General features: G+C 36.9%; 1 protein-coding gene and 1 long non-coding RNA gene across 4 annotated transcripts in view; one reads left to right on the top strand and one right to left on the bottom strand.

Annotated features, from left to right (window-relative positions):
• Nucleotides 1-368: 368 nt before the first annotated feature.
• ARRDC3 (arrestin domain containing 3) lies at nucleotides 369-14,713 on the bottom strand. 3 transcript variants are annotated; one of them, XR_004475518.2, is made up of 8 exons: nucleotides 14,205-14,705; nucleotides 10,201-10,282; nucleotides 7,904-8,051; nucleotides 6,733-6,835; nucleotides 6,127-6,383; nucleotides 5,637-5,799; nucleotides 5,212-5,404; nucleotides 369-3,111 (listed from the first exon to the last, which is right to left on the bottom strand). XR_004475518.2 is itself a non-coding variant. In XM_004263538.3 (8 exons), the coding sequence occupies exons 1-8, from the start codon at nucleotides 14,482-14,484 to the stop codon at nucleotides 3,055-3,057; spliced, it is 1,245 nt and encodes a 414-aa protein (XP_004263586.1). In that variant the 5' UTR covers nucleotides 14,485-14,713; the 3' UTR covers nucleotides 369-3,054. The 3 variants fall into 3 exon arrangements, 2 of the variants coding, with proteins under 2 accessions (XP_004263586.1, XP_033257204.1); XM_004263538.3 differs by having other exon boundaries at nucleotides 5,212-5,366; nucleotides 14,205-14,713; XM_033401313.2 differs by lacking the exons at nucleotides 7,904-8,051; nucleotides 14,205-14,705 and adding an exon at nucleotides 10,387-10,595 and having other exon boundaries at nucleotides 5,212-5,366.
• Nucleotides 11,806-18,543, top strand: part of LOC117195725 (uncharacterized) — a 45,378-nt gene continuing 38,640 nt past the window's right edge. Inside the window, exons 1-2 of the long non-coding RNA XR_004475523.2 lie at nucleotides 11,806-12,286; nucleotides 18,337-18,427. This is a non-coding gene — a long non-coding RNA (uncharacterized LOC117195725). The remainder of the gene's footprint in view (nucleotides 12,287-18,336; nucleotides 18,428-18,543) is intronic.

Raw genomic sequence — 18,543 nt, 5'->3', positions numbered from 1 at the left:
TCTAACTTTTAAATTTTATTAAAAAAATCCATAGCTTAATGAATCATTAAGGAAAACGATAATTTGTACTAAAAATTCCTGTAAGCCTTCAGTAATTTTCTTTAGCAGAGAGCTAGAAACAATTCTTACCCAGAATGGCTTAAGAGTTTAATTGTAGTCTTCATTTTATTTTTTAAAAATTTTTGGTCATGCTGTGTGGCTTGCGGGATCTCAGTTCCCTGACCAGGAATTGAACCCAGGCCATGGCAGTGAAAGCACTGAATCCTAACCACCAGACTACCAGGGAACTCCCTAATTGTAGTCTTAATTGTGTTTGCACGTATGATGAGTTACTGATATGATCAGATTCAAATAAATCTCCAAACAAGTTTACAAAAAGGAAAAAAACCGAAAACACTTTTATTTTCCACAAGGAAGAGCAATAGGAAAAATTAAATCATTTCCCACATATTGTTTTCTTAAAACAGCCTACAAGGACATATTCAGCACCAAATAAAAAAGAAAAAAAGAGAGAAATTACAAACAGCCACAGAATATAATCTATAAAGCAAACATTTAATATTGCACTTCGTTTTGCTAACGTTTTGGATTTTACTTTTCCTAATTGAAAAATCAGGAATCTATCTTGAATACTGGAATACACCTGTGAACCTCACATCTTATATCAAGAATTGACCAATATTTAGAAAGGAGTAATGCCTCTAAGTAAGAAAGTAAAGGAATACTTTAATGGGGAAAATAAAACTTTATTTGATAAAGTTTTATATATTTGAAACTTTATCACATTTTGTAACCCAGTGCCAATTATCAGAATATTGGTCATTCTTTCCTCATGTGTTATTTAAAAGAGCACATGGTGATAAGTATTCCAATGCTATGCATATCAATAATTGTTCCCTAGTCAGTTAGACGTAAGAAGAGAAAAGGGATTTTCTGACAATCCCCCCACCCCCCGCCCCAACAAAAATAAAACCACCAAATGCCCTTTATGCCAAATATTCCATTAGCTTCTTTTGAGGGGGACATTCACAAAATGATTTAACAACAATAAAAAAATATTTCACCCCCATTTCCTTATTATCTAGTATTAGTTTGCTATGGGAGCCCAAACCCTTTAACCGAATCACTTAAAACGCGATTCATTTTTACATGGGCTTTCTTCACCCTGTCAGCATTTTTCAAACATGAATTGTCTTCCATGTTTTCTTAAAGGCCACTTATGGAAAAGCCTATTTGTTTTGTATGAAGCTTTAAGACAGTATTTAACCAGGTCAAGCACCAAGCCAGAGTTACTATTATTTTCAGCCACTTTATTAACTGTGGGATTAAATGGCAGGATAGATGTTAAGACCCATTTCACGCATATGTTGCAACACCAGAGATGCTGATTTTCATTAAGATACATCAGAGCTGAATTCCTTCTAGAATAAGACAGTCAGTACAACTTGGTACCTTGGAAAATGCAGTTATAAGTGTCTTCATGAATGCTGGTATATTTATGAGCCAACTGTAAATTATCTTTAATATAAGCTATAATTTACTGATGTGATCGTTCTTCATAACTATATATACTCAAAGTGTATGATTTCTCATGCTTAGCAAAATCTTCTTTAGGTAATGGAAGAAAATACTTTCATTAAAAGAACCACAAAAATATAAAAGTTATTATTCCAGCACATATTCTAGTATTTGTAATTTTGAAGTTATACACTTTTAGAATAAACTTGGGTTTTCAAGCTCTGTCAAGCTTGAGCAGGATAGGAAATGTATAAATTGAGCTCTCTAATCATAATCTGAACATATATATTCCTGCTCATGAAAATACTCTGCACCAGCAAAAACGATTTCCAACATATGTGTTTTGGAGGTAATTATGTAACTCTGTATAAAAATAAATGCACTTTCTCCTCCTTTCCAGTGACTGGAAAACTTCCATACTTTTAAAATAATAATAAAAAATAATAATTTTAAAGAGCAACAGCCCTTAACTCTTTGCTGGTGCCTGCCATACTGCCTCTCTTTACTCCATTCTTAGCTCTGCTAGTTTCTTCTCATATGTAATGATAAAAAGGCAATGCGGGTGGGTTATCACTTTTGTGTATGTCCCTTTTCCAAATTTCCCTCTTCAAAAAGCCAACCAAACAAACAAACAAAAAACTCAACAGTGCAACAAAACACAAATAGCATTCCAACAGTTTGGCAAGTGATGCGTTCACCTGAGATTAAGTGATTTTAGGCAGTCAGTAACAAAATGCTGCTTTGCTGTAATAGTAGAAAGGCAACAAATTCTTAAAAGAAACCAAGAAGGTATACAATCTTGACAGTCTCTTATTAGCTTCCTCCTCTTATCTCTTTTCCCACATATCTGTTGCGTATCTACTACAGTAGGCTGCAAAACATACAGCAAGAAGGATTGGCTTGAAGGCATTTGATGTTTGTAAATAAATCCACAATAGGATCCAAGCTGAAGAGGTGATACATGGTCAGCCTAGTAGGACAATTCTGAGCATGTGCATACGCAGGTAAAGTCCAGGCTATATTAAATTAAAAAAAAAAAAATGTCAGTGCGTTTTTTTCATGTTAAAGTTTTTTTCAAAGCTTTCTTTTGTTCCTTGTTGTGCTCACTGCAAACAAGTTTTAAAAGAGTATCAAGAGTCTGGCATAAATGGAAAAAAAAAAAGCTGTAGTGACATGGAACCGCACAATGTAAGCATTGAGCATGTGCAAATTTTCAAATCAAAAGAAGGAAATCATCCCTCTTTACAACGTGGTGTCTTGACACGTATGACCATAGGCTAAGAAGACTGCTCTTAGTATGTGCCAGTTTTAAAGGAAAAAAGCTTAGATCTTCAAGCATGTTGGAGCAGTCCCAGAACGTTGCTGTAGGCTTCTAAAGCATGATCACTGGTTGTTTCATGTATTCGCCATTTTTCTGGGCAAAAGCAATTCCACTTCCTCTGAAAACGTGTCTCCAAGATACTTCTCTGTCCTCAGCCGGGAAGGGAAGAGATACAGTTCGGAACCCACATCAACTTGATTTAATCAAGTATTCCTTCAACGAGACGGGCAGGATGGTCTATCATCTGCTGACTGATCAGGATTTGGATCAATCTAGAAAGAAAAGAGAAAAAAAACCCAAACCAAAGTTAATTGATAAGGTTTAGTAAGAATGCAGCAAATACACTAATATTCTGAGTACTGGTTGAGAAATGTAATCAGAAAGTACAGAGTTTGTATGGGGAAGAAAGGGTATTAGTATCATCTATAAAGTACTTGCTATTCAATCACTAGATTAACAATTAAATTTAGAAAGGTATGCTGGAATAGTTTTATTTGACAAAAGCTAAAGGTAACATTCTATCAGAGAATGGAGTTTTACTCAGCACTTAGTCATACTTAAGACTCAAATACACAATTGGCCAACATTTTCATAGCAGTGATTTTCTTCTGTAAAGTATCCATTTCATCCTGTTACAAAAAAGTCAACTCATCTTTTCCCGAGCTTTGGGAAGAATGTAGTTGTGTAAACAAAGTTCTTGGTGCTTACGTGAGGTAATAACTCATGGGTGTAAAGCCCTAGGGAGGGCCTAGGAATACAGTGTATACAAGAAATAGGAATGGTGAACCCAAAATGCTCTAGAGGCTTCCCACCTTGCCTCTTTCTGTAGAGACTTTCATATGCACATACACTTAATAAAAGTGAACATATTTCAGTTGCTTCTCAGGTACAAAGAGAATGGGCACAGGAAGGCAAATTGTTGGGTTTAATACATTTCTTTTACTGAAAGATCTTTTGGACAAGACCCATTTACAATACTTTCCCCCCTCTATGTGGCTAGATGTAAAATAATTAAATCACACCGTGAACCAATATAGGGTTTTAGAAGTTTTGAATTCTCTTAATTATCTTTAGTTCATTTTAAAAGAAGGAGGTAGATTTTATGACAAATTGCTTAAAAGTGGATACTTAGATTGCCATTCTTTTAAAATGCCTGTCAGATCAAATCACAAATGAGGGACTTAATAAGCAAGACAGAAACGTCAGAATAAAAATGTAGTGACAATGTTTCTAAAAAGTGGGAGGACATTTTTAGCATCTAATAATTTTATGAATTGAAATAGTGGGATAGAAAAATTATGTCCAATCAAGAATCTGCAGAGAACAGAACAGATTCTGAACATCCTATAATAAATGAATAAAGTGGATTTCATATTAATCATATCCAAAGGAAAATTAACTCTTCTAGTCATGGTATTAAGGGGAAAAAAAATAAAAGCAATTCGTTGAAGAGTGAAACAATCCTTTTATGTCTTTCTTGGGAGTAATATTTCACTGTAAAATAGCTATCTAAACTACAGCAACCACAAAGAAAAAGCTGATGCTAGTGATTTACAAAATCATTTGGTATTAACATTGGTATCAAGGCCAACTCTAAAGTCCCTACAATGTGTTATTATGTATATATATATTCTTTAGTATCCCGACATTGCTGGATTGCTCCCTACCTCCTTTCCTTTGCACATATTTTTCTTCCTGCCTGGAACATTCTACATTTTGAGAATACTTACTCTTCAAGAATCAGTTTAACAATCACCTTCTTAGGGAAGCCCCTCCTGATTCTCAAGACCCAGCAAGCTGCTCCTCAAATGAACTATGCATTACTATTACATTGTTAGGTAATATTTTGCTTCTAAGTTTGTTTTTCTCACCAGTCTGTACGCTTCTCCCAAGGGCCATGTTTTATTCATGTAAGTGCTTAGTTACTTGAGATGAATAAAAATAATCTAAGAGTACAGGAATGCTGTTTAAGATGTTATTACATATGTTATTTTCCCTTATGACTGAGAATATTAAAATAAGAAAATTAAATTGGAAAAGGATGATAAGATAAATTCTAGCTATTTAATCAATGACTGTAAAATGCCAGTTCTATAGATGCTTTAAAAGATGATTTATTCCTTTACTGGCATTTTGGAAGTATGAGGTCAGATCATTATCTTTATTTCCCCAATAATATAAGAGACCAGTCCTACCTCTGGGTCAAACTTAGTAAATAGTGACAACTTTATGATCTAACTTTTAATCTGTTGTTCAAAATTATTTGTTTTTCTCTTATGATAATCAAAACCTAGCTGTGTTTTTAAAAAGTCTGCAATACTGTTTACTAAGAGAGTCACAGCCCATTTTGTACTTGAGGGTTTGATGCTTACCTCTGAATAAAGAGGTGGAGGCAAGAAACGAAACTCCTGAATATATGCAAACAGTGGTCCCTGAAGCGCTCTCTCAAAGTCATCACAAGCACTCACTGGTGCAAGATTATTCCGCCTTTGTTCCTCTGTTACCACTTCTGCATAGCTGGGTGGTGCTGAAGGAAAAAGATACACGCAATTCGAACAGCACGTTCTTATGCATGTCAAAATACACAGAATAGAAGGTATTAAAAAGGACTGTCAAGGTAACATAATAATAATCTGTCTTGTGATCAAAACTAGGGGGATATACATTTTAAACCTAACATTAGGGGCACATCTTCTCTTTTCAAGTATAGACAAACTTTAATCATAAAATATCGGAAGCAAAATTATGTTCTTGACAATAATAGATTAAGCTTAGATATGCATTATCAAATTATTACCTTCAGGTCTTTCAGGTAGGGATAAACCAAGCCAGTTCATATTCATGCTACACTGACTGCTTACACTTGAGGTTCTGCTACCAAATGGATGTAGAGGAATGGTACCAATGACAAGTGGCAAATTAAGAAATAAATCCATAGCTCCAGGAATATCCACGTATACCTAAACAATGAAAGGAGATGTTAGGTTTAGAATGCCAAGTACTATTTCCTCTAAAAAAATGAATAACCCAATCTAATGTTATTTGAGGCTCTCATTTACTTCATTTTTTAATTTATATACATATGATATACTTGAAAAGTTTCTCCATCGTGTACATTTACCTCAGGTAAAATTAGTAATTATATTCCAAACTATATAAAGAATTACATATAATTATATATATCACACATGGAATAAAAAAATCAAATCCTGGATAAGACAAAACGATACCCTTACGACTTTAAAACCTAAAAAAACCCCACCCCAATCCCTTAAATCTATACATACCATTAGTGAATATTCCACACGGATTATACTACAGTCGAGGATAGAGGGAGAAACTGGTGGAATTTTCAGCAACTTGCCATTCCACGTCTCTGTCTTTCCAGATGATAAGGATTCCCCACGCAAGTTAGCCACGAGCTGTTTGACTTCCTTCATTTTCCCTTTGGCATAGAAGGCCTGTGTTTGGTAAATGGCTGCCTTTGGCACCACCATTCGGGAGGAGCAGTTCTCAATCTCAGCAAATATCTGAATTGATTCACCTACAGGAAAAAAAAAATATATCTACTGTTAAAAACCAACCAACCAACCAACCCCAAAACAAATGTAGACTCTCAGGCTAAAGTCTGAAAGTTCAATGAACTACATGGATAAAAAGCTATCCTAAGAGTGGCAAATAACTTATAGTTATAAAAATAAACACATTTACAGTAGCAATTTAAAAAAGAAGACTACATTCCAATTTATAAAAGGAAACTGGATAAGCACAATTTATGATATTTTACCAAAGAATACTGTATCATGTCTTCATTTAGTAGAAATAATGTAAATTTATACACAAGAGCTAAGTGAAGAAAGATCATTTTTTGTGGGAATCCACCTCATACATACCTGGCGTATAGCCCTTCCTTTCAATTTTGGCACTTAAGGATATTGGGCCTGAGGTACAGAACCAGCAACAGAGAGTCTTTTCTTTTGTGCCTGCTTGGGGTGACTGTAAGAAATAAATTTATAGAAAATGATCAATGTATGAATTGAGACAGTAATAGAATGTTTTAAAATACAATCTTAAATTCTTGAAGAATTTAGCATTAAAAGTAGTGTTGTTTTCTTTTCAGTATCCAAATATACTTTTCTACTAACCAATGGGCTTCTGATTTATATTAGTACTTTTGTCTTTATACATATATTAGTATTTTTGTCTTTATACAAGTTTCCATTCAATTAAAGAAAAAAGGGTACAGGGTTTAACACCATATTTCATAAACATAGTTTTAGCCCAGGCTATTTACATACACAATAATTAAAAAACAACCAAAAAAACAGAAAAAAAAAAAAAAAACCCTTTCCACATTCCATTTAAACTGCCTTTAAAAAAAAAAAAAAAAAGCAGTTTGGAAAGCAACTTGGTTATAATCCCAAATGATAACATCTTTCTCTGAGACTGTAAAACTCAATACATAAAAAAAGAAAACTGCTCATTTTTAAGATTAATTTTACTTGCTTAAAGATGTTATTATTTGTTTAAACCAAGTAAAGTTTTTGAAATCAAATTTGAATCTTGTGAAAAAATACAATTAAAAAAGATTTCCTTTAAAATAGAATTTAAGTTTTTTCATGAAAATAATTATCTCCCCATCATTTGACAACTATCCCTATATTGGAATAATGCAATAAATAATACAAATTTTAGATTATGATATTTTCAAGTTAAGTGATATTGTTATAATAATAATTGATACTACTCTTCTTTTTCCACTAAAATTATTTAGGGAACAGATCTATTCTTTTGTTATTGCTGTTACCTTCTGAGGAAGATATTTCATACCAAATACTGGTCTTACTTTAAAAATTTACTTAAAGTTATTACAGTATCAGAAAATGTGAGCATATCCTGCATTAATTTCTGTGCTCTTAACTATTTTTTTGAAAGTGGTATTTATTTAATTCAAAAATGAAGTTACTATTTAAAAATTATAAAGAATGTGTATGTAGTTTAGGTGATTATTCTTTAATATTTATATGCCAAAAACAAAAAATGAAGAATTCAGTTAGTTCTTACCAGTAATGAAGGAGTGTTGATATCTATATGCTCAAAGACTGTAAATTCCTTCTTTAATTTTACTGGTAGAAGCCAAGGCCTGTGCAATTCGGCTTTCACCCAATAGCGCACACTGCCATGTCGGCCTTCGAATGAGGTAGCAAGTGGTCTGTGCAGAATATAAAGGTCAATATATTAATCTTACACCTCTTTTTAATATTTATACAGTAGCTCATCATAGAAGTGTTAATATATTGTAAGTTTATACATCAATGAGTTATCAAAGGCATAATTTACATTTCCAAAGGGATAAGTCACTGGGGAAAAAACCTTCTGTTTCCAAATAATAACACAAAGTTGTTAAATATTACAGAAATTTGGTTAAAAAAGCCAGAAGAATACAATCTCTTTAAACTAAGAAGAGGCTACTTTTAATGCTGGTGGCAAAATTACGAAAGTCTGGAAATGAACAATTCTTGAAAAGGTCAAGACTTTAGTTTAAAAATAAAGTTAAGAATGGTTTAACTATTTCTATTGAGATATTCTGGACACTGGTTAAACACTCAGACCAAATGACTCCCTATGGCGTTCCATTTTTCATTAACTAAGAATTATTATTATCTCTTATTATAGTAACTAACTAAGATTTAGAAAAGGCCTGGAATAGTCGTTATAGTTTCAGAAGTTTTTCACATTTCATTAAATCCACTGAAGCTCTAAAAAAATGCTTTTACATTTCCCAGTTTACTTATGTTCTAACTCTTTTTGGCCATGCTTTCTAACTATACTATAGACTTAAAAAGAAAAAGAATTTTTTCTGTTGACCTGTATCAAGAGAATCATAATTCTTTTTCAACTCTCCCAGATTTTATTACTTGTGGAAGATTTTATTTTAGTGAATTTAGTCTCTTTTTCATAATTTCATTAGAAAAATGCACAAGGTTCATTTATTTACAAGGTAGAGTGCTTTTTATGAGGAGTAGTGGTGTTTTTGTTTTGTATTTTAGACTTCTGCATTAACTTGTATAGCAGAGAAATAAAACGCAGGATCTATGCTAGTCTTCTAGAGTTTACTTTAAATGACTGGTTTATAGATAGAATTTTTAAAAAATATATTAAATTACTTCCATGCTTTGAAAATATTCAGGCCCAAATGTATTAGTCCTATTGTATTCAGACTTAAAATATTTCTCTCAGAAAGTAATTAGGGCATTATATTAAAAATCATGTTCTTAAGCAATATGATACACAGGATACTCTGAAAAATACCCTTTATGAACTCTATCCATATATGACAAGTACTAGAATTTAAAAAAATACAGAATTATGTACGTTTGGCACTTGACGTTCTTATGTAATGCAAGTTTACCTTTCAGAGCAAACAGTACAAGTGCCACTTTGCATGTTTTAATATCTGTTAAGGCATTTTTTTCAAAAATTACTCTTTGTATAATTTCCTCTAATGATTTATTATTACATTAACAATATACACAGGCTTCCCTGGTGGCGCAGTGGTTGAGAGTCCGCCTGCCGATGCAGGGGACACGGGTTCGTGCCCCGGTCCGGGAGGATCCCACATGCCGTGGAGCGGCTGGGCCCGTGAGCCATGGCCACTGAGCCTGCACGTCCGGAGCCTGTGCTCCGCAACGGGAGAGGCCACAACAGTGAGAGGCCCGCGTACCGCAAAAAAGAAAAAAAAAAGAATATACTACTTTCCTTCTTCCTTTCATACTAGATTCCAAGCCTTATATTAAGGTATCTCTGACGGATGTTTCCTTTTAAGTACAGGTCATAATATCTCGAGTGACCTTCTCAATAGCTCTTTGCACAGAAGCTAATGAATTCATAACAGAAAAAACACATCACTTCTAAAGTGAGGATATTCTTAATTATTTTGACTTTCTTAGCTTACTGCTGTTGGGTACCATCAGTAGAGAAAATGATCACTGAATTTTTATAAACTACTAAATGAGAGACTTGTTATGTTCTACCTTTTCTGCTAATGCTGATGATAAACTAAGTATTAAATGCTTACTATTTTACTGGCACCTTCCAATTCACTCACTTTAAATGAAATACTATTCAAGTTTTAAAAACCATATAAAACTTGAGACAGCATACTAAGAATTGAGCTTTGCTTTCTATAATATTGCCACTCTAGATTAAAAAAATAGCTTCTTTTCTGAGTATATGTTTTCCTCTAGCAAGTTTCAGTAATGAAAAGGGTTTTTTTTTTTAAACTAAAAATATTTAAATTTAGAATGTTTCATTTGAAAAGAATGGATGTTTATGAAAAATGCCTGTTACAAAATACTTACGTCTGTGGAAGCTCGAAGCTGAACGCATATTCATGCCTTCCTGAATGAATAGTGTTGAAGCCTTCTTCGGAATTATCATCATCTAAAACAAACAGAAAAAGAAAACAAAAAACTTGTTAAACCTTTACACTCTCTTCCTGGTGGCAGAACTTTAAAGATGCTCACATAGTAATTAAGGCCACAAACTTTAGAGTGTGAGAGATCTGAGTTCTAATTCCAACTTCATCACTTCCTCTGGGTAAAATAAAAGTCCTGTCTTCAGTTGCTTCATCTGTAGAATGGGGATAATTAATACTTATACCCCATAGTTGGTTTTTCAATGGAAAACAACCTAAACTGTAAAGCATCTATGTGTGACAATACAGGCTCAACAAAAGATCCAGATTTCAAATCTCATACTAAGATGTTACCTTTCTCTTCATCCACTTACTTAAATAGACTATATATAAAATGAAAACTGTTCATGTAAGCCTTTTAAAATATGTCAGTTTTGATGCAGAAGATGTGAATGTTAAAGCTCTAAAACCATTAGAAAACTCTGTCAAATAGATGTTGGAATTAAAAAAAAAAGGAACAGTGATTTTAATGTCAGTTTCATAGCTAAAAATAAAAATTCTTATTGAACCTAAAATTATGACAATCTCAGTCTGTCCTAGCAACAGCTAAAATTTCGCATATATATAAAATATACTTTAGATTTAAAAGGTGCCTGCTTAATGGGAAACAACTGTCACACATCCTTGAAAAATGAAGACTAGGTTTGTTTCCCATTGCTAGAAAAAACGGGATGACTTTATTTTACAACCAATTTCTTTTGCTCAAATAGGTTTATCTCCAAAACAAATATAACGAAATGTGGGAGGGTGTTCTGGATTCTTAAAATGATTTTCTAAAGCGTTCCGACCGGGTAATTTAATTACATAAACGTCTACTAGCGCAGTTTTCTCGGTGTAGAAACCTTTATCATTAACCAGGAGACTAAGAGAAACGGGTATTATCATTTAACTTTCCCTCACCAAAGTAATGAATTCACACAAAAACCGTGATGCTTCCCTTCCACCACAGGAGAAAAGGAAAAAAGCGCCTATATGTGGAAACTTGTATTCAAAAAAAATCACTAAGACTCCCTTCTATCTCAGTAGTATTTTCTGCTCCCCCCGTGCAAATCCTCTCTACGGTATTTCAGCACGGAAATCCCGCTGACGAGCTGGGGGCCATTTAAAATCGCTCCCCCCGACAGCGCCCAAAGTTTGTCTCTCTCTCCCTTTCTTCCCGTCTCGCTCCCTTTTTTGTGCCAGCTCAGCAGTCTCATCGAGGCGAGCGGCGGCGGCCGCGCCGTGGTAAACAAGTGCCGGGCTGTCAATCAAGAACTAGACCGGAGCAGGAGAGGACCGGCCTAAACCGGCGCGAGCAGATCCCAGCCGGCCCGCCCGCGCGCCGCCGCCGCCGCCCGCGCGCCCCGCTATACATACGGCATATGTCGCACGGCGCTCGCGCTCGCGGCCGCGCAGCCTAGCCTGCTGACGTGGGGCGGGGCGAGCACGCTGCGGCGCTTCCGCTTTACACGCCCCGGCCGGTGACCGGTTCGATCTGGCTCGGGCCACCCTGACACCTTTACAGTTGCGGTGACGGCGGCGGGGAATGGTGCGCGGGGTGCAAGAGCCCCAAAGAAACAATGACAAGTGGGCAAGGAATACTCGCCGAAGCCCCCACCTCACCCCGCTTTCAATGTTAGTGTCACTTTTCCTTCCCCGTCCCGGCCAGTCTTGGCGCTCTCTTCCCCACTCGGGTCACATCAAGGTAGCCAGTCTACTGACTGCATAGAAAGGGAAACACGCTGTTTCAGCTAAGAAGACAAGCGCTTACAGAAGCTGCCTGACAACTTCCACCCGAAAACGTGGAAAATGGGGTCCTGCTAACGCTGCCCACCCAATTTCTCCGTGAATAGAACTGGCAGCTAAAAAGTTGCGCCCAGGGCCATCCGGCACCTGTAAGGCCGGCGGAAGCTTCTCCTCTCCACTCTGTTGAAACCTATAGACGCTCCTTTCGGTGCTGCAAGCGGGCCCAGGTGAGGGGCAACAGAACGGTATGTGATATGAGCCCCGCGCGCCTCCAGAAGCCCGGGCAGGGATGCGAGTAGGGGCGGGGGCCGCAGCTCAGGAGGGACCTTTACCGGCGCACGCCGGTTCCAAGCCTCGCCCCAGCCGGCGAGCCCACTCTCCCCACCCGCTCGCGCCCAATCCAATCAGAGCCTGGCATCGCCTTAGCAACAGGCTAACAAACCCGGCTCCGCCTATCGCCGGCCGCCGGGGGCGGGGTCTCAGTTACCAGGCTAGTTTGAGAGGTCCCAGTTTTAAGTCATTGAAACTATTCCAAGCGAAGCTCGTTCTAGCTTGCAGGGGTTGAGGGGTGTCTCGTGGGGGTGCGGGGCACGTAGTGTTCTTTACTATGAAATCGTGGCGCAATTAATGAAATTGTCCCCATAAGTCGTTATTGTACTTTTACCCCACTGCAAACCTCAACTCCTTAAAAACCTTTGTTTCTTCTCACTCATCTTATAAAAAGCTGCCAGTCCAGGAAGGATCAAATACAGACTTGTGTGTCCTGTTCAACAAATACCAGGACTGTCATTAGGCAGTTGCATTTCTTATCACTGTCACTGCTTAGAGAGGTTAACTAAAAATTATTTCAGGATGCAAATTACCTATGTGTAACTGAAAATCCAATTAAAGATTGATTTCATCTTAATATTTTAAAAATAATGCATTCATGCTGTAACTCAAAGCACCCTACGTTTCTACATTTGCCTTAGTTCAATTAGCACTTCCTCGTGGATGTGTAGTTTTTAATTAAAAATGGAGGTAAAAATGTGCTCTACTCTGAAAAGTCATCAACATTCGAGTTAAATACTGCATTAAAAAGGAGAAGGACAAAATTACATAACCAGTTTTAACACTATATTCTTCTTGGGCTAGGAATTAAGTCATCGCCACCACCTGACGCGTGTAACCAATCTGCTGAGAGCAGAACAAGCGCCCCTCCTCACCACCCCCCAGAACTGGTCCGAAACAGGATTGAACCGCTTCTAACAAAGGGTGGAAACTTAGAAAAACAAGCTTAGAGTCTGCTATATTTGCACAATGTAACCATTTAAACAATAGATTTGAAATCTCAGGACCCCTTCTCCCTTTGACAACCCTTCATCTCCAGTTTCTAACCAAAAATCATATCCAACGAGCCGAATACTTTTCAATTCCATTTGACTGGCACGGGTTTCATTGAATGCACGTTCCAAAGTTAGGCATGATGCTTGGAAAAGAAAATTTCTGACCCTAAATGGCTCTAAAACTGACTTTAAACATATCATAATGATAGGTGCTGTCCTTTAAAATAGAGAATGCTTGATGTAAATTTCTAAAGGAACTGGAAAGAATAGGAAAAAACACGTGGGGTGTTGATACCATATGTCAAAATAAACCACAGAAACCCATTATCAAAGAACAACGATCAATTCTCTTAAGTCTTTTGCGTGTCAATATTAAAAATGAAATACACCTATTAACCCACTTAAAAATATTACTCCATTTCTTCACTGAAGCTTAGTTTTTAAGATCTAAGGTTGCAGAGTACAAGGGAAAAACCTAATATTGGATTGCAGCTTTTAGCAATTCATTTGAAAACATATTAGTAAAATTACTGAATCGCACATAAGCAGAATTTATACGTAAGGTGGAAATGGATTGCAAGTGTGTATGGCACAGACCAAGCCGGGTATAGAGGTAGTGGAATAAGTGCAGTTTGCAGTCACTTTGCAGATGCCTGCATGCATTACGGCTTAACACACGATGAATGTCAAGGAGAATTCAAATCTTCCACCTTTCCAACCTTTATCAAACAGCTATACGTTATGGTAGGAGTAGGATTATATTAATTCAGGAAAATTGAAAAGGTACTTTGCCAAAGAAAACAGGTCTAATAATTTCTGAATAATGTAAAAAACTTACCTCTTTCGTGTCCAATTAAGATGTCTTTATGGTTGAAATATTCTACTTCTTCAGTGTAATTCTGTGTATAGGCAGTATTGGAGCCGGCGTTTCTCGATTCGGTCCAGCGTACTTTCGCATGTCCTCTTGCATGAATTTTAAGAGATTTTACTCTGATTTCCCCAGTAACTTCTAAATTCACCCTTCCTGAGACTGTATCCCCACTAGAATACACAGGGACATTGCTGTCATTAAGACAGTCAAAGCTTATTGTCAAACTCTTTACCTTTCCCAGCACCATGTTTATAACAAAATCTATAAAAAATATAATGTAAGACAAAAAAGTCAAGATCACATATAAAATGTGATCTTCACTTAACACTGATCGATGTCTTTGCCGTGCAAAGAGCTTGCAGGCAGGATCAGTGATTCTTTACAAATAGTTCATTGAGATTTCTTAAAAACTCAGGGCAGCACACAGGCTGCTGCTCCGCGATCCTGCTAGTCTCAGTGGTCTCCTTACAAAGACGGGCGGCTGGAAGCTGCCAGCTCACTTTAAGAGCAGCTTTGTGAAAAACAACCCCAGTGCGCATGCGCTCGCCGCGGCTGCTGTCTGCCCTCCCTGCGCGCCCCCTCCCGCCCCGCGCCCGGCTCGCTCGCGGGTACAGTAGGTGTACAGCCAGGGGAAGAAGACACTGGGGCTGCCGGGAGGCTGAACCTGACTTCTCTTTATTGTAGGCTCCTATTGGTAGGCAGGCTACCGTAAACCCTCGACGTGCAAGCTGGAGTCCCTTACTGAGCACAGTCTAGTAGAAAGATAATGGCCGAGGGAGGGAACTGGGGGACAAGGTTGGGTGGGGAGCTGTTTGCAAAGACAAGTAAGAATAAACTGCTCAGTGACCGGCCCGAAACGTGCGTTCCCAGCACTGCAGTGTTTTGCCCACTGCCCTGATGGGAGGAGGAAAAAGTGATGTGTGTAGAGAGATGGGGGAAGGGGAGAAACCGGTTGGGCAAGGGCTGGTTGTTGAACATAATCTAACGAATTTCAAAAGAAAATGTAATAAAAACCAGAGAAGAGATAATGTTCATAGACAAGAGCATTCTTGGCTTGGAATTTTTTCTTTTTAAAACCAGTGCTTTGTAGGCAGGGTGGAAATGAGCCCAGTCGAGGTCAGGTCGAGACCTTAAAAGAGAATACTATAAGGAGCAAGGAAGAGAAGCAAGTATAGTTTAATCAGTATATTTTGCTTTCTCCTGAACTGCTTTCTCTTCCATCTCTTAATTCGATAGCAACGAAAAACAATCAAGTTGCGAGGGAAAAACAAGGTTTGACCACTTCCTAGAAGGAAGAAAACGTCCTTTTTTGAGACACCACCTACCGCTAGATTTGCAGGGTATGACATGATTACAACTCCTGTGTCCAGAGGATTAAGAATAGGATTCGGCCTAAAAAAGTATCACCTTATAAAAGGCAGCATGACATAGTGTTTTAGCTGACATAATGTTTACAACAGCGTTGAAAAATCTTTGTTAGAAGTTAGTGAAGTGCAGAATGTTTTTTTAAAAAGCATGGTTTGTTATATAAATAGGGCTTAATTCTGTAAAGCTTTAATTTTAATTTTCAGCTTTGGACTGTTCAACATAATTCTCATTATACATCTTTCTTAAGGACAGGTACATTTGTCTCTTTACTGTGAACGTTTTGGTAACAAATTTCAGTGCTTTTGTAAAATCACACCGGAATTCAAGGCATAACAGCATAATTATCTAGATTTTTTTGCAATCAATGAAATTGCTTATAGGAGAGAAATATAGGGAAAAAGAATATGAATCTGGAAGTATATATACATAACCAAATACACTTTGGAAGATTCTTGGCTGTCTGTGTCTAAGCCGTTTTAGGTTCTTTTGTGCAGTGTATTTGGATAGGTTGAAACTATGAGTCACAATACATTGAGCTCGTTCATTGGTCTTGCTGGTTTTTTTGTTGTTTTTTTTAAAGAAATTAAATTTTACTTAGTTGGGTTTTAGTTGAAAGGCAGTATCTTGGAGTCAAGAGCATTGTATAAATTATATAGTGTATAAATATGCAAACTATTTAGACAGTTAATGGACAGGGTATTTACCTCTGATAGAGCTTAGATGGTTGTGCTTAAAACTGAATTTTTGTATTTGAGTGGGGAGAATAGTCTTTTTTTTTTTTTTTTTTTTTTTCCTCTCTTGGATGACACCTGGTGGCTATTTTAGTTGTTCAAGTACTTGGGATCTTGTACTAGCTTTGTTAACAGATACTATTTGGGTTTTTTTCGCCACCTAGTGGTAAATTTATTAAAGTGTTAGCGTTAAGGTCAAATATACTAACCATTCAAACAACTTTGGGTGTGGATTTAAAAGCACAGTTCACAATGATGCCTTTATTACCAAAGCTGTTTTAAATTATTAAGGGCTAGTGAACAATTGCTGAATTCTTCAGAATTTTTAGTAAAATCTCTCCAGTCGGAATATAACTTATTTTTGAAAAAATAAGAATCAGCTGTTTAAATCAAACTAGAATTCCATTTAACCAAAAACTTGAGATTTACTCGTAGTTTGGAAAATTGTTTAAGCACATTAAATGATTCAACCCTGTCACTCTATTACATTATTCCTTCTGTTTGAACCCTTTAGGATATTATAAATCATTATCATTATTTATTTTTCTACTTCTCTTTATTTTTTTTTTTTACAATGTCTTCCTAAACACTTTAGTAACTGACAAGTTGCCAAGAAATTCTTATCCCCTATAATTTTTACTTAAGATCCTTCTCACTTACCCTAATTATCACCTTTCTTCTCTTTGGATTCAGTCATGTGACTATTTCTTAAACACCTAAACTTGAGTTTACTTGCTTCATTTTGTTTTCCTCCTCCTATTTATTCAAACTATGAAAACATCAGAAACAAACAACCAACTCTGGCACCTCTAAATCCCTGCTTGTGTTTTCATTTCCATGAAAACACTTGGACTAAGTTTTGAATGTTTTCTCTCATGACTTTTATAACCTCCCCTTTTCAAGACTCCTTATCTAAATATCTACCCTGTAAACAGCTTGAAATGCTGTACTGTAGCCATTATTTGCGGCTTCTGGACTTGCTTTACTGGGCCTTTATTGTATTTTGCGTGAAATTGAAGCTGTTCATCTTTACCACCAAGGCTCTTTCCTACCACACCCCAGCCTACGTCTCATATGCCATCTCCTCCTACTCATCTGCTAACCCTCTCTACTGTCAAGTACATCTTCTGTCCCCTTTGTTAGCCTGTCTCCCCCTTGCCAACATGCAGTTACAAGCTGCTTTCCGTGCCCAGAACAGTATCCCACGGCTGTGTTGTCTCCCTCCTTCTGGCACAACTGAATAAAACTCTGACTAGGCAGAGTAACCAGTTCCCTCCCCCTTTTTTTTTTTTTTTAAAATAAATTTATTTATTTATTTTTGGCTGTGTTGGGTCTTCGTTTCTGTGCGAGGGCTTTCTCTAGTTGCGGCAAGCGGGGGCCACTCTTCATCGCGGTGCACGGGCCTCTCCCATTGCGGAGCACAGGCTCCAGATGCGCAGGCTCAGTAGTTGTGGCTCACGGGCCCAGTTGCTCCGTGGCATGTGGGATCTTCCCAGACCAGGGCTCGAACCCGTGTCCCCTGCACTGGCAGGCAGATTCTCAACCACTGCACCACCAGGGAAGCCCTCCCTCCCCTTTTTATAGCTGCTTCAGAACTTATATGGGAAGCTCTTCTTATGGTATTTGTTTCTTGGATTTTAAACTCCATGGCTGTTCCACCTTACTGTATAAAGGTTTAAACTCAATCTCAAGAACTCTGTCAAAAACAGACAAATGATAATTGCTATCACGGTATATAATACTGAGGCAACATGTCAAAATTACTGCCAAGTCTGGAGTTTTTCACATTATATCAAAATGCTCAGTATCATTTAAAAAAACCCAACAATCCATCTCAACTGAAAGTTTTGCTTTGTGGTTGTAAGAAAAACTGTATCAGCAGTCGAAACCTATTTCTTAAGGAAAAATATGAAATCCATGCTTACTCCTTATTTTAACTAACACCTGACAGGCTTGAGTGCTGTAGAACTAAGGGAGGTTTTGTTTGTTTGTTTTTTAAGTCTTAACTCTGCCTTTCAAGATTTTGCAACTCTGGCTCAACTCTAACATCTTCAAGATGCAGCAAATTTGACTTTGATGTGGACATTAGAGGTAAGATTTGCTATACATAGTATTAGCAAAATGAGTAAGATTTGTTTTTTATGTTAATTTTATATATGTTTGTTACATTCTTTGTACTTAATACATGTTTTAATGTCTTGTGGATT

The sequence above is a fragment of the Orcinus orca genome, chromosome 3, assembly GCF_937001465.1.
Source record: "Orcinus orca chromosome 3, mOrcOrc1.1, whole genome shotgun sequence".
In the NCBI taxonomy this organism is placed as follows: domain Eukaryota; kingdom Metazoa; phylum Chordata; class Mammalia; order Artiodactyla; family Delphinidae; genus Orcinus; species Orcinus orca.
Note: the sequence above shows the minus strand (reverse complement) of the source record. Positions and strands in the feature narration are given on the sequence as shown.